Raw genomic sequence first — 16,841 nt, forward strand, 5'->3', positions numbered from 1 at the left:
GAAAAAGTATTCATGTTTTGAAGTGTTCACAACATAAGTAATTAAATTGTCAATTCTTTTCTTGCAGTGCCTTCCAGAATTAATTCATTCATTTAAACAAGCATTTGATATTGCCTGACTGGCAGACAGAAGCAAGTAACCAACCAGATTCCAGGAGTTTTGGGAATAACCATTGGTAGTTAGTGGGTGATTGGGAATCTTTTGCAGTGGTAGGACAGACCAAAGTTTCTTTGCTTCTGCAATCGTGGAAGGCCAGTTCTGGGGATTCTGCCAGAGATGGACACGGTAGGACAGAGGGTGCAGATGTTTTTATCTTTCGGATTCTCTGAGATTTGAGACTGGGGAGTTGGGGTGCAGAGCTGAAAAACCCAAAAACTTCACAGTGCATTGTAAGAGCTTAACCACTCCGATGAGGGATTGAAATAGAAGGAATTTTTTCAAACTGGGCCTCTGTGGGATGCTGGCTGTTCCTACTATGTATCTTCCACTAATAGCCTCTGCTTGAATTAATTCCTATGATACCATCAAGTTAGGTAGGCATCTGTTAGGGGCAGCCTCAGTCAAGGCCTAAATTATCACTTAAAATAATTTAGTGGTCAGGCATGGAGGCAGGAATGTTTATTAGGTTGTTGATCCTTCATTTGGACTCCTCTACTCCGGGGTAGACGGAATTAACACAAACCTGAGGGCCAGTTAGGAGTCTGATTAATTTTCCAGAAGAGTGGGAGCAATTATGATATGAATTAACAGAACATGCATCAAGCAGATTTCAGTTAAAAAGAGAGTTAAATATCTCTCACCACGAGTGACTTAAAAATTAAGCAGTTCATGCATGGACCTATAACTGCACATTTTTAATCCAGCAATTTAATTCCTTTTCCTACAGAATAAACTTACAATTATAACAATTTTAAAAAGATGTATGGATACAAAATGTAAACTCTCCAAATGGAACTGAACAGGAATTCAAAGTACAAATTGAGTACACAGATCATAACAGCACAATATGGAGTTTTACTCCTAACTTTAAGCATTTTAATAAACAATTCATTAGAGATATAATGCAAACTTTTACGTCAAATTTCTGTACAAAGTTCAAATATATTTCAGTAAATTTACTGCATACAGATAGACATACAAACGAATAACAGTATATACAATTCTCTATAATTTATCTAAATTTGAAGCCTTGAAAAATAAATATTAATTACATGGTAATGACAAATGGTTATAACATACTCACTTTAGGGATGCCCTTTGAACTAAAAGATATTTTAAAATAAAGTGAATTTTACCAACATCTCTGGAATTTATCAGTCATCGAGCTACTGCGAAACTGAATTGACAGTTTATCAGCAGGAACTGCTCCAATATAAAAATATATTACACTGATCCAACACTCAAATTGTTTGAAATGATTGCAAAATTTATGATTGATTAAAATGTTTTGACAGTATTGAGTTCGATGTTGCTGAAAAGAGACATGTTGATTAAAGTTTTCCATCTTGTGCTATAAAGACAAAAAGGCAAGAGAATGTAAAATTTCAAACCATTATAACAATTTATCCTACAGGAAAAAAAAGTGTTATTTGGCTGAGAAATTGATTTGCTTAGACATTGCCATAGAGAAAGCAATAGGGTTCTCTAAGCTTCCAGCTAAATCAAATCAGGAACAAGGCTTGGCTATGTCACATTTATTTGCAAAGAATGATCAAAGAACAAAACAGGCATATCAAAATGGTTTTCGACCAACATATGCCTCCACCGCCATTCCCTCACCACCCGACGCCTGGGGGAAGAACAGCTCATCTTCCACCTCGGAACACTTCCACCCCAGGGCTTCAATGTGGACTGCATCAGTTTCTTCATTTCCCCTCCCCCCACCTTACCCCAGTTCCAACCTTCCAGCTCAGCACCACCTTCATGGCTGGTCCTACCTGCCAATCTTCCTTCCCACCTATCTGCTCCACTCTTCTCTCTGACCTATCACCTTCATCCCCACCTCCATCCACCTATTGTACTCTTTGCTACTTTCTCCCCAGCCCCACCCCCCTCCCAATTATCTCTCCACCCTGGAGGCTCCCTGCCTTCAGTCCTGATGAAGGGCTTTTGCCCGAAATGTCGATTTTCGTGCTCTTCGGATGCTGCCTGACAAGCTGTGCTTTTCCAGCACCACTCTAATCGAGACGCTGATTTCCAGCATCTGCAGTCCTCACTTTTGCCTATATATTTGAAAAGTCAAACCAAAATGTCAACTGGATGTAGGTTTGCTCACGGAGCCGAAAGGTTCATTTCCAGACGTTTCGATACCTTACTAGGTAACGTCTTCAGTGGACCTCATGCGAAGCAATGTTGAAAATTCCTGCTTTCTATTTATATGTTTGGGTTTCTTTGGGTTGGTGATGTCATTTCCTGTGGTGATGTTATTTCCTGTAGTGAAGTCACTTCCTGTTCCTTTTCTCAGGTAGATGGGGTCTAATTCGATGTGCTTGTTGATAGAGTTCTGGTTGGAATGCCATGACACCCTCTCTCACTAGTTCCTTCACATATGAATGAGGAAGGACACCACTTTGACTGGGACAATACATCCATCCTAGGACAAGCCAAACAAAGATATGCACAAGAATTCCTAGGAGCATGGCATTCCAACTGGAACTCTATCAACAAACACATCGAGTTAGACCCCATCTACCACCCCCTTAGAAAAAGAACAGGAAGTGACACCACCACAGGAAATGACACCACCACTGGAAATGACATCACCAACCCAAAGAAATCCAAACATATAGACAGAAAGCAGGAATATTCAGCATTGCTTCGCATGAGGTCCACTGAAGACGTTACCGAGTAACGAAATGTCTGGAAATGAACCTTTCAGCTCAGCGAGCAACCCTACATCCAAAACCTCAACCTAAGCTACAAATCTTCTCAAAACTCACCAAAATGTCAACTGTTACATGTGATTCTGCGCTTAGGTAGCATTTACTCAATAAGCAATTGCCATAACAGCTATTTAAACAAACTTAAGATAATCTGTCGAACTCAACACAGCTCATTCACAAGGAGTCCAAAAACTAAAGAGGGGTTTCTTCATTCAGAGGGTGAAGAATCTGTGAAATTCATTACTTCAGAGTTGTAGAAGTATGTTCAAGCCTGAAAATGATATATTTCTGGATATAAGGGAAAGTGAAGACTGCAGATGCTGGAGTATCAGAGTCGAGAGTGTAGTGCTGGAAAAACACAGCAGGTCAGGCAGCATCCGAGGAAGAGAAGAGTTTCGAGCATAAGCCCTCCTTCCTGATGACGGGAACATGCCGAAAACATCAATTCTCCTGCTCCTCGGATGCTGCCTGACCTGCTGTGTTTTTCCAGCACCACACTCTCGACTTGTATTTCTGGATATGGCAGACAAAGAAATTTGGGGACAATAGGGGATAATGGTGTAGAGGTTGATAATCAGCAATGGCCTGTTTGAGCAGTGAAGAAGGGTTGAGAAGCCTATGTTTTGGTACATCCCCATTGCAATGCTTCAGGTATTAGGTTCCCTTTGTGCACTGGAAATAGTCTCACTAACTTGACTGAGTTTTTTTGAATAAATTACAAAGAAGATTGATGAAAGCATAATGGTGAACATTATCTACGTGGACTCCAGCAGGGCATATGACAAGATTCCAAATAGTAGACTGGTTAGATTATGTGGAATTCAGGGGGACCTAGCCAAATGAATATAAAATTGGCTTGAAGGGAGGACTCAGTTGTTTTTCAGGTTGTGACCAGTGGTGTACCGCAAGGATTGCTGCTGTATCCACTGCTTTTCATCATTTATATAAATGATTTGGATGTGAATTTAGGAGCTACGGTTAGTAAGTTTGCAGATGACACCATTGGTGGTGTAGTGGATAGTGAAGAATATTACCTCAAGATACTATGTGACTTTGAGCAGATGGATCAATGGGCTCAGGAGTGGAAGATGGATTTCAAATTCGATAAATGCGAGGTGTTGCATTTTTGGAAGGCAAGTCAGGGCAGGACTTATACACTTAATGGTATGGCCCTGGGGAATGTCACTTATCAAACAGACCTAAGGGTACAGATTCAAAGCTTCTTATAAGTGGAGTCACAGATAGACAGGATGACGAAGATGGCGTTTCGCATGCTTGCCTTCATTGGTCTGTGCACTAAATCTAGGAGTTAATTTCATGTTGCAGCTGTACAACATATTGGTGAGAAAACTTTTAGAATACTGTATTAAATTCTGGTCACCCTTCCACAGGAAGGTGCTATTAAACTTGAAAGGGTTCAAAGATGATTTACAAGGAGATAGTCAGGCTTGGAGGGTTTGAGCTGTAGGGAGAGGCTTAACAGGCTGGGACTTTTCTCCTGGAATATCGGAGGCTGAAGGGTGACCCTATAGAGGTTTATAAAATAATGAGGTGCATGGATAGGGTGAATAGCCAAGGTTTTTTTCCGACGGTAGGAGAATCCAGAACTAGAGGTCATAGGTCTAAGATGAGAAGAGAAAGATTTAAAAGGGATCTGAAGGACAAGTTTTTCACACAGAGAGTGGCGCACATACGGAATGAACCACCAGCGGAAGTGATGGAGGAGGGTACAAATATGACATTTATAAGGATGGGGATATGAATAGGAAAGTATTAGAGGGAGATGGGCCAAATGCTGGCAAATAGGACCAGATCAGTTGAACTGAAAGGTCTGTTTCTGTGCTGTATAACTCTATGGCTCTATTTGCCAACCAATCAGAAACATTTTCTCCTGTAAATTGTAGTAATAGTTTGAAATTCATTTTTTTTCATTTGTCCTAGAGTTCAAAACAAAAAAAAAACTGTAGCAATAGGTCTTTCGTTTTCGCAACAGTAAGCACTTAAGAGTGGCTTGGATCAATCAAGAAGAGTCCACATAGTTTTGTTAAGGGAAGATTATGTCTGAACAACGTGTTTGAATTTTTTGAAGAAAGTAACCAGATGTGTAGTTGATGGCAATGTATGCAACATAGTGTACTTGCACCTCAGCATGGCTTTTGTTAGGTCCCACATGGGAAACTGATAACAAAGGTTAATGCCCATGGAATCCAAAGGAATTTGGCAAATTGGATCTAGAACTGGCTGAGTGGCATGACGCAGATGGTGACGGTCAAAGTGTTTTTGTGACTGGAAACCTGGTGGGTTCCCCAGGTGCGAATGTGGGGGCAGTTGCTGTTTGTAGTATATATACATGATTTAGACTTGAATCTATAAGGGTTGATCAGGAAGTTTGAGGATGATACTAAAATTGATAGGGTGATAAATAGTGAGAAGGATAGCCTTAGAATGCTGGAGAATACAGACAAGCTGGTCAGGTGGGATGATCAGTGACAAATGGAATTCAGTCTGGATAAAAGTGAGATGATTCTCTTGGGCAAGATAAACAAGGGAGATAAGAATAAGAAGTGGTGAAGGGTAAGAGCCAGGAAAGCACTGAGGGATCTGGAATGCATGTCCACAGGTTCCTTAATGAAGTGGAACAGGTAGATTAAGTAGGTAAGACCACATCTGGGACACTTGCCTTTATCAGCAAAGGCATAGAGCTTAAGAGCAAGAAGGTGATGCGAGGACTGTATAAAATGTTGTTAGGCCACAGCTGGAGTGTGAGCGTAGTTCTAGGATCCACAGTATAAGAGGATGAGATTGCACAGGAGAGGGTGCAGGGCTGAGAAGTTTTAATTATAAAGAGAAATTAGACAGACCAGGGTTGACTTCCTTAGATCAAGAAGGCTGGGAAGGGTCTTGATTGATACGTATACAATTGTGGGGGCATAGACAGGGTCAACAGGGGGAAAAAAAAAAACTTGGAGGGATCAATAACCAGGGTATATAGATTTAAAGTAAAGGGCAGATGGTTTAGAAGGGATGCTTGGAAATATTTTTTAACCCAGAGGGTGCTGGGAATCTGAAACTTACTGCCTATAGGGTGGTAGATGCCTCATAATATAAGCAGTATTTTGATGTTCACTTGTGATGCCAAAGCATTCAAGGCTATGGACCAAGTGCTGGAAAAATGGGTTTAGAATGGTAGAATGGTTAGCTGGTTGTTTTTGACTGGCCAATTAATTTGTGTACAGTAAGGAGTCAGAGATAAGGTTTTTGCAAAGTAAAATTGGTTAATGAATAAACATGACACCAGGAGAATGCTACTGACATTCATTATGGATAGTGTTACTCTACATTTACATTCACTTGAAGATGAGGCCTGGCTTTACTGTCTCAGCCGAGAGTCAGCATCTCTGCCACTCCACAACTCCAAGTGTCTGCCTAGGTTTTGTGCCCAACTAAGTTTCTAATGTGCTTTTATTGCTTGAATCCGTGGTCTACTGACTCAGAGGCATGTGCTCCGAGTCAGTCATGACTGAGGGTTTAGAACATAAGCGGGCAGGAAAACAACTTATACACAGAGAGTTTGATTATGTGCATCATAAACATAACTTTAAAAAGGTCACAGATTCACTTTACTTAAGAACTATTAGTTTTAGGCTTAAACTGCGAAAAACTCCAAATATCATGAGAAGTTAAAGGTCCTACCAATGTTTCATTTAACAATTCAGTATGAAATTAATTAATATAGAAACTTAGCATGCTCTTTCTTTATACATCCTTTGGGAAAGTCCACAGAACTTAATTTATCACAACCTTTCCATGAAGTTCAAGACAGAGATTGCTAGATTTCTAGTCACTAATGACATCATGGTTTTAGCTCAATCTCCCGAAATTTAGTCAGTAGGAACTAACTGTAGAAACAATTAGCAAGCAGGTTAATTTCTCCTTGGTGCCAGCATGGTAGATAGGCAGAGCTCATCCACTCCAGGTTGGCAGCATCCTTATTTCTATGTACTTTTTGTTGTCATTTTATTTTCTTTCTTCATCTTAAATGTCCCAGCGATGTCAGTGCGATTTGGCTGCCGCGTTAGCAGTGTGGAATGGGACTCCTGGCAGCTGTCGGCCCAGAGTGAGAGACTCCTGGCAGTGATATGCCTGGAGCTTGGACTCTTGGCGGCAGCGGTGCTGGGAGTCTGGACTCTTGGTGGCAGTGGGACACTCGGAACCTGGGCTCCTGGTGGTGGTGAAAGGCCTGCAACCTAGACTTGTTGTAGAGTGTCAGATAGCAGCAGAGCCAGGGTCTCTTGGGCATTGGCGCCATCATTGCTGTTCTCGGAGCACAATTCTGAGGATTGGAACAGCTTCCAGAAACATTGCAGAAGCCCTGGAACCATGCTTAAGACCCAATTTGAACAGAATATTAATGTTTATTTCTTTTTATAGCTCAAAATGGTGCTGGATTGTGGTGACAAAAACCATTACTGTATCTTCAAGATACACATGACAATAAAATTATTCTTCATTAAATGAGCTATAATTTAACAATTCATCAAGCTAGGAGATGCAACATGTCCAACTGCTTTCATATAACAGGGTACTCCAACTGCTGCACTTACATGGTCACTTGATGTTCCTAGACACCACACACACAGTACGAACAAACTTGCAATGGGCCATTGAAATGGAAAAAACATTCAATGTCCCAACTAATAACTAAACTCTGAATTTCCTATGAAGACTTTTCAATGAACTATACTTCATAATTTGCAGCATAATTAATTCCACAACTCTTTCATACAAATCTGGGTCATCTTGATGTTCTACCACAGAAGAGAAACATGTTTTCTCCTCTTGACTTCCTCCAAAGACCTATAAATATTCTCATCTGGAAAGTAAGGACCATGCTTAACTTCTGAACAGAAGTAAATACACTAAATAAATAAGCTCTGTAATAAAAGTAGCTGTCTGATCTTTCAGCACACCATTTGTTACTGTACATTTCAAATAAATCATTAATAGGTCATTAATTGACTGCTTTTTAAAGTATTATTCAAACAAGTAGTAATAAACTTGTGGAGAAATAAACAAGGCCAGATTACCGGAATCTCCTTTACAATTCATTTTTACGTACCTTTATATTCTGCTCATATTTTGTCATAAAAATCCATGTACAAAACTACAAATATTTCATACTTCAAATAGAAAAGGGTACTGAATAAAATAATCTTTTCAATGTTATGTTGCCTTGGACATAGTACAAGCTGAAAACAAGTGAAGAGTTTTAAAAAATAAAAGTCTACCAAAACAGTTATCTGTTTTTCAGTGTAATCTGCATATTTGAACATTATAAAAAGTGTCATTGTAAGATAGTTCATGAAACAGTTCATGAAGCACCACTTGTGCTATCTGTTATTCATAACACTGACAGAAGATCTAGTATCAATAGGTCCTTCCCACCTCTGGCTGCAATGTGGAAGCAGATCGAGCAAAACTTTATTGTTGCGAGAAGGCTCCACTGCATTCAACACTATTTCTGAAGAAATAGGATATTCAAAGCGCTCCATCATTTGAATTATCTTCTCACGTGGAACTCGATGCTTATTCCTCCTAAAAGAGAGAGGATAATTTATCACAAAACATTTAGAAAACATCATTGAAAACCATTTAAACAAGACTTAACTCCGTTTAAACTTATTATTGGAGATATAACAGTGCCAATGATTCATTCATATACTTACCAGCCTGCCGTTCTATGCAGCTTGCCTAAGGAAAGATATACAAAGAGTACTGCAGAGGTTCAGTAGACTGATTTCTGAGATTGTGGGACTGTCCTCGGAGAATAGATTGAGGACACTGGGCTTTTGTATCCCCTGGAATTTGGAAGGTGATCTCAACAGAAATCCACAAAATTCTTACCAAGATAGAGAGAATGGGGTTTGAGTCGAATATAGTCTCTGAATAAAAGACATGCCATTTCGAACCGAGATGTGGAGGAACTCCTGCACAAAGGTTAATGAATCTTTGGAATTCTCAAACTCATAGGGGCTATGGAAGCTGAATCATGAAGTTCAAGACAGCGATTGATAGATTTCTAATGACATCAAGCGATCTGGGATAGTGTGGGAATATGGCATTGGAGGTAGATGATCCAGAATAGTAGAGAATGCTGGAGTTTCTGGTCCTGTTTGTATGTTCCTCTGACCCTATTTTATTCATGAACAATACTCATTTTACATTCAAATGATGCCATACAGTGCCTATGTTGAAATTAAACTACAACACAAAAATATTGGACTTGTTCTTCCCCATGCATTTAGTTTTCTCACCAGATTCTGATTCCCCTTTTCTTATCTTGTTTTCAATTCTGAATGAATGGGCAAGCAACTTAGAACATTTGTAGAGGTACAAGAACAGACCAGATGGCAAGTTCTCTAGTAATAGCTCAACCCATCTCTCGATCTCTGTAATTACCCTTGATAACCTAAAAGATATTTGAGGGAAAGCCGAGAGACAACACCACAAAATTGTTTAAGACGATGTTAAGCAGATATGCTTTAAGGCATTTGAAATGAAATGGATAGCCAAGCAGAAAAACTTTAGCAATGTGTTTCAATGTTCCGGTGCATTACAGAAGTTTAGTGAAACAAACTATGCATTAAGATGCTGAAAATGTGTTGCTGGAAAAGCGCAGCAGGTCAGGCAGCATCCAGGGAACAGGAGAATCGACGTTTCGGGCACAAGCCCTTCTTCAGGCTTGTGCCCGAAACGTCGATTCTCCTGTTCCCTGGATGCTGCCTGACCTGCTGCGCTTTTCCAGCAACACATTTTCAGCTCTGATCTCCAGCATCTGCAGACCTCACTTTCTCCTATGCATTAAGATGAACAAGGATGAGAACAGTCAAGTAGATGCACTGAAAGTTGATCAATCAATAGAGATCAGTGAGAACAGTGCTGGGTATGTAAGTGGTGACACTGTACAGGATAACAATCTCATGATTCTGAAGTTGTTGAAATTTGTGAGAATAAACTTCAGAAGTTGTCAATTAGGGTACTGAACAAATAAAACCTCAAATAACACAGCACACAGATTAAACTTCAAGGTACTGAGCATTTGGAGGGACGTGGAGTTGTAGGAACACAGGTCTGTAGAACTGGGTGATTTTGGTGGCAGATTTAGAACATCTATTAGGATAAAAGGAGAATTGTAGGAATTGAAGGCAGCTATTCAGCTCTGAATCTACTCCACAATTCCTTTATCAATAGTGGTTCCATCTTTTTAATTCCAACTCCCTCCTTAACTCATATCCAATAATTCCAAGTAATAACTAAGTCACAGAAGACTTGCACTCATAAAATGAACATTAGTGAAGAGGAATGTGCTTAATAAGCCATGCGCATAATATGAAATAAGGCGCCTCAAGTTGGGAAAAAACTCTGACTTGGGTTGCAGTCAGTGCAACATCAAAGCTGCACAGGTTGGCAGAAAAGAAGTGAAACTATATATCTTCTGCATACACACGCAAGATATCCCTTTCATTACATGAACAGTCAAGTGAAAGTATATTGACAAGAAGAGAGAGACAAAAGAGAAAGCCTAAACAATTGTGCAAGGACATTATTGTGTTGAAAGACGCAAATGGAAGTGATTTAACGATTAAACTAGGGGACAGGATTGGAACCATGAATTGCACAATGATCAACAGATAGGCTCTCATCCAAACTTAAGCACTGCTGGAAATAGTCAGGTTGGCACTATCTGTGGAAAGAGAAACAGCATCAACATTGCAATCTTTTGACTTTTCATCAGACCACTAATGTCTAGTTCTGAAGAATCATACCAGACTTGAAACATTAACTCTGTTTCTCTCTCTAAACACAGTACAAGACCTGCTGAGTTTCTGCACCAATCTGTTTATTGTTAATGGGGTTTACATTGAGCTTCATTGTTAAAGTGTAGCAAACTGATGACCAAGGTCAGAGAGATTTGGAGCTGAAAATTAAAGTAAAAAGTGACTGGAAGCTTGGATGTCATAGGTATGAACTGAAACTTGGTACCCTGCCAAATGGTCACCCAATTTGTATTGAGTATCCTCCAAAGTATAGAACATTTTGTAAGCAAATGCTCATACTAAATTGAAGTTGTCCCAGTGAAGTGCTGAAAGCAATGTGTGGAGCTTTGGATGATGAAAAAGAGAAGGTAAAAGCACAAGTATTACATCCTCTGATCATGCATGGGAATGTGCCTTGAAAAAGGCAAATTATTATGATGGAGGAGTAAGCCAGTGTGTTGTGGAAGAAATGGCCTTCCAAAATGCTGAAAGAAGTTGAAAGGTACACAAGAACAGAGTATCTTGAAATGCATGTTTACAGATTCCTAAAGAAAGCATAGATAATGGTGGTTTGCTGCAGGCAAGACCTGTTTACATACATGTATGTTTAAGTGGAATCTTTAGCTCTCTAAGTGAGGAGATGGGTGTTAGCAGTTTGATGCATTAAACAAAGGTAGGAAAACCCTGTGCTGTTGCTTCATGACTAGGGTCCAAGTAAACAGAGAAGTGGGAAAAAAATCCAGAATGAATGTGTGAGGTGTGTTAGAAACTACTGAAAATTGAGTTCAGAGAACTTTTATTTCCCCTGAGGTCAAAACATTAATGAGTTAACAGTGCAGTTTGATGATGTGCCCATGTATCCTGCTGTCATTGTCATTCCAGATGGAAGAGTCATTGATTTGAAATACTTTTTTAGCCCCAGAAAAGAAAGACTTTGAGTGCTGGACAAACCTAAACCATTTTGTAAAGAATCATCGTTTTTCAGATTCCAAATGTAAATAAATAAAACATATGTTTGACACACCAGCTTTCAACAACTTCCTTGAAACAAGTTTTCTTGTGAAATTTAAATCCAAAAAAAGTTTTAATTTAAATTGGCAGGTGATTTTTAGATAATTTGGGGGAAAAGAAAACTGAAACAAAGAATACCTGAAAATAATTGAACCAAGGATCCAGATCATTCATGCCATTCTCACACACAAGCATGCCAATAGTAGCATCATATTAAATGTAGACATCAACAAAGTATAAAATCAAATAACCAAGATGGACATGGCAAAAATATAAATTCCAAGCCCAGGTTTCAGAGCAGATAATTAGATGATTAAGTATAAGAGATTGCCAGAAAGCAATCGAACTTTATTAGCCAGGTTACAAACTCAAATTGAGACATGATTTGGAGGTGCCGGTGTTGGACTGGAGTGGACAAAGTTAAAAATCACACAACACCAGGTTATAGTTCAACAGGTTTAAGTGGAAGCACTAGCTTTCGGAGAGCCGCTCCTTCATCAGGTGGTTGTGGAGCACACGATTGTATGACACAGAATTTATAGCAAAAATTTACAGTGTGATGTAACTGAAATTATACATTGAAAAATACCTTGAATAATTTCAGTTACATCACACTGTAAACTTTTGCTATAAATTCTGTGTCTTACAATCGTATACTCCACAACTACCTGATGAAGGAGCAGCGCACCGAAAGCTTGTATTGTCAATTAAACCTGTTGGACTATAACCTGGTGTTGTGTGATTTTTAAAGTTGAGACACAAATTAGTTGCGGCTTACACCAAGATAATACTAAGGTTAGCTGTTAAGAGGGAATGAATAAAATGAAAGATCTCAAATATAAAACATTTTTTTTTTAAAAAGAGGATTTCTGTTTCCTTAGATAGTTGTATAAATTTGCTTAATATGAATTTATCCAACACAGTCACTATAATGAAAAGAATCCATGCCAGTCATCTCTTTTGCTTGCATTTTCACAACGGGGTTTTTCTCTCTCTCTGTGACGGGAAACCAAAAACTGCATGAAATTTCCCCCAAATTCTAAAAGCATTAATTCAGTGCACTTCAACATAATTTGAGACAACTGTTTATGAGCAAGACATGCAACAAGGTACTGCATTAAACAAGTCCTGAGATTAACAATCTATGCTAGCCAATTCTCAGTAAAAGAAAACTAAAATAATTTTCCTGTGGACGTCTCATCATTTGTTTAAAAATCTCTCTTATTATTGTAAAACAAGGGATTTTCAGTTGAAACCTCAAATTAAAAACTCAAGTACTGCAACAGTTTCGAGTAGCACTATCACAATAATACATGGAGAAAGGTTCTCCACAATGCATATGCTGGGAATTACAGGTATACATGTTAACTCTGTTCATTTGACATAATAATAGCTGCAGAAAAACAGACTTCAACCCCAGACTTGAGAGGCTGAAAACAAAGGAGTTAAGAATGCTAAATAAATAATTCAATTAATAATCTAATTTAAATCAATAAACAAATTAATTTGCTCTGCAGTGAGTTTTATTATTGTTTTTTTTATTCCATTATATTTAGAATTTTCCTTTTGACACTCGAGTAAATGGTTACTCCAGCTGAAAACAAATGCATTTTTGAGCAACTCCATGTTTAACAAGTCCTTCAAAGGAAAGTATGAAAACAGATCCACCTGATTTTGCCCAAAAGTGTAAAAGATACTTTGCTGTAGTATTAATAACATCCAAATAGAACCTCTGGATGTTAAAACCAACCTTGAAACATGATTGCCATCATCAAACTCAGCATTTACTAAGGAATTTTAGGGTTAAAAGAATCAAAGGATGTGGGGAGAAAGCAGGAACAAGGCACTAAGTTAAATGATCAGTCCTGATCATACTCAATGCAGGAGCAGGCTCAAAGGGTTAAATGGCCTATTCCTGTTTCTACTCTCTTTATTTCTATGTTTTGTCCATCTCTAGTTGTTCTTTGAAAAGTAGTGGTGAGCAGGGTTCTTGAACAACTGTGGTTCATGTGATGAAAATATTCTCTATTAGATTTATGGTGAAGACGTGCTGTCAGTGATAGAAGGATTAACAAAACATGTCCAAGTTGGAATAGTTTTTCATCAATGTCTGATGATGCAAAAGTTAGAGACTTTGTTGCCATTTTACAAAACGGTTGTCAGAAACTAATTTCTCTGAAAACATCACTTTCTGGCATTTATGTGGCATGAATGTTAATTTCCATTTGAGAGTTTACGGTTGGGTCTTTTCCAAGTCTTGCTGCATTCTGGCATCTGCTTCAGTAACAAGGAATCACAACTAGAGGTGGAATGTCCAAGTGTAGATGGTGCAAATTATATCAAATAAGCAGTGGAAAGTATAAAATCAATTACTCATATCTTAAAGTGAAACAATTGATGTTGAACTACCACAACTATTTTGCTTTGCAATAGATGTCTCTCCAGCTTTTGGAAAACTTTCCAAAATGATCACCCCACAACACCTAACCTATCCTGCACCAACTCCCATAGACCTCAATTTTGTGAGGATTTCTTGGGCCCAAATTCAGTCTAATGTTGCTTTGACTGAAAGGGCAGTAGATTTCATCTAATCTCTACTTCATGTTTCAAATATGGTTTGGAAAAGCTGTACACTGATTATTGATGATTTCGTACCTCCTGCTCACAGAATTGATGATTCCTTATATTGCTTTGCTGGTCACTTAGAATTGACTGCCAGACAATGGATAGAGGAGTTGCATTTGTCCTGTATTTGTCCTAATTTTCTATAAGGTTGGGTAGACATATATGTGTCCTAACCAGACTGGAATACATTAGATGAGGGCTTTGGAATTAGAACATTCACTGAATTGTCTACTAACTAGTTATTTCAGGTTTTTCAAATTTAACTTGATAAACTGCAATGATGGATTATGAATTTTCATTATCTGCATAATTAGTGCAGTAACTTAAGCACTGTGTTCCAGTACCCATAAGGAGTGACTAGGTTAAAAAAAAGAAAATTAACAAATACAATTTTGAAAATAATGTTTTGATGACCTTTTGAAACAAATTCCAAATTTACCCTCCACCATGCAGTGAACAGAATTAAGTAGTTATAAAAGGAATTCCATTTCAGAAAAAAAACCAATCTTCTTGTTTGAGTGCATATTTCGAGTATATTATCCTCTAAAACTATTTGTCCACAAGTGATATTTTCAATATATTACTCTACTAGTACCCTTTGTGTGCAGGTAATAGCTTTACAGATCAGTTTATGTTCTTTAGATATTGAAGTAACTTATACACCGACTGCATCAAACAGCAAGAATCAGAGAGCAAATGGCCACTCCACTTCCAAAGAAAGAAAGAAAGCTGCACCTGAAGGCATGAGCTTCAATAATAATAAAAACTAACATATCTTTAACATGATTGGTACAAATTAAAAACTTTCTGAAGTAACTTGTTTACCTAATTGCCTAATGTTCATGTCAATGGGAACATGGAACATGTTTGCTTAAAATAAAACATTGCCTGTGTGCAATCAATTCAATAGTTTGGAACAAACAATGGCTTATGGAAATATCTTTTGAAGCCATATCAGAATTTTTTTTAGCATAAAGGAGCAATTCCAAGTTCAGAAGAGAAAAATAAAACTTACTTTTCTAGCTCCACAACATTAAACTTCCACCAGGTTTCTGGCTCCCGAAAACTCAAGCTGTAACACCGTTCCACAGCCTGTGCAGGATAACAGCCATCAGCATTATGATTAAGAATTTCAGAGGTGAATAATTGCATGCTAAACAATTTCACACATAAAAATATTACACACTCAATATTTTCAATGAAAACTGCATGGAATGTAGATTTGAAAGTTTCAGGAATATGTCTTAATTTGCAATTTAATGTCAGAGTTTAAACATACAAACTTTATTCAAGTTACTTTATTGAAATGAATGCAAATCATTTCAACAAATTCCAACTGATGTAAGCGAATGAAGAAAATTTGTAACTAACTCAGCACTTTTAACAATATAAAGTACATATAGTGTTACAACTGTGGAAAATCAAGTGCTGGACTTATGCCCGAAACGTCGATTCTCCTGTTCTCTGGATGCTGCCTGACCTGCTGCGCTTTTCCAGCAACACATTTTCAGCTCTGATCTCCTGCAGACCTCACTTTCTCCTGCTGGAAGGCAAGCCTTGCTATTTCCAGAGTTGTCAAAAATTTGAAGATTTTAAAAGTCACAAGATTCCATAATTTAACCGATTTTCAAATCCAGATTAATAGAAAGGTCAGACAAGTATGAGCAGCAGCTGGAATGAAACGCAGTAGAACAGGTGAATGACATTGGGGCTTCCTGTTTCAAAGCCTGATTAATGAGACCCCGATCAGACTCAGTCTGAGCAGCAGTGGGAGCAGAGTACTGAACAGCAAACCTTTAATGAACCTGGAGGTGAAGCTTTGAAGTAATGACAAACTTTGAAAAGTGATGTGGGGCAAAAGGAAGCAGCGGGATAGGCGATTAAGGTCTGGAGAGTATATAGTTTAAGAGCTCAAGTTAAGGTTGTTATCGTTAAGATTAAACAATAAAAAAAAGAGTAATCAAGACACAGCTGAGTGAGATGTATGACCTGTCATATATAGGAAGTCATCGATCCTGCTAGCATCCAGAATGAAAACTGTAGCAGAGCATGCTAAGTGCAACGTTAGGCTGCCCTGAAAATGAAGCTACAAAAAAAAAAAATTGCATTGCACACAGTTTAAACAGCAAGAGCTAAGTGATTCCACAACCAACAGACCAGATCTTAAATCTGTGGTCCTGCCACAGCCAGCCATGAATGGTGGATGACAGTTAAACAATTTATTGGAGGAGGTACCTCAATAAATATCCCCATTATCAAATGATGGGAGAGGCTAGCACATCAATCCAAAGAAAAAGGGTAAAGCACGTACAACGGTTTTCAGCTAGAATTGCAAAGTGAATCTCTCATCCTCCTCCAGAAGCTCCCAGCATCAACCAATTGGATTCATTCCACATGGTATCAAGAAAGAATGGAGACACTGGACATGGCAAAGTCTCTGGGCCTTAAAAACATTCTGCCAATACTAGTGAAAACTTGTGCTCTAGAACTTACCCCACCCCAAGCC

At 38.5% G+C, this 16,841-nt stretch overlaps 1 protein-coding gene across 6 annotated transcripts in view; it reads right to left on the reverse strand.

The window, feature by feature from the left end:
- Nucleotides 1–565: 565 nt before the first annotated feature.
- The window catches only part of LOC122550794 (NEDD4-binding protein 2-like 2), a 43,138-nt gene continuing 26,862 nt past the window's right edge, over nucleotides 566–16,841 (reverse strand). For 3 of the 6 annotated variants that reach the window (XM_087988233.1, XM_087988234.1, XM_087988232.1), the window contains exons 5-7: nucleotides 15,351–15,427; nucleotides 8,328–8,477; nucleotides 566–1,510 (exon numbers count right to left, since the gene is read on the reverse strand). In XM_087988233.1, the coding sequence (XP_087844359.1) occupies nucleotides 1,438–1,510; nucleotides 8,328–8,477; nucleotides 15,351–15,427 (300 nt within the window). In that variant the 3' untranslated portion in view covers nucleotides 566–1,437. Of the gene's footprint in view, nucleotides 1,511–7,976; nucleotides 8,478–15,350; nucleotides 15,428–16,841 lie in introns of those variants that run through there. The other 3 variants (XM_043692062.2, XM_087988231.1, XM_043692059.2) reach the window with 3 other exon arrangements.

Source organism: Chiloscyllium plagiosum, unplaced genomic scaffold (assembly GCF_037043375.1).
Source record: "Chiloscyllium plagiosum isolate Xiang-an unplaced genomic scaffold, Cpla_swu_hap1 HiC_scaffold_6, whole genome shotgun sequence".
Lineage (NCBI taxonomy): Eukaryota > Metazoa > Chordata > Chondrichthyes > Orectolobiformes > Hemiscylliidae > Chiloscyllium > Chiloscyllium plagiosum.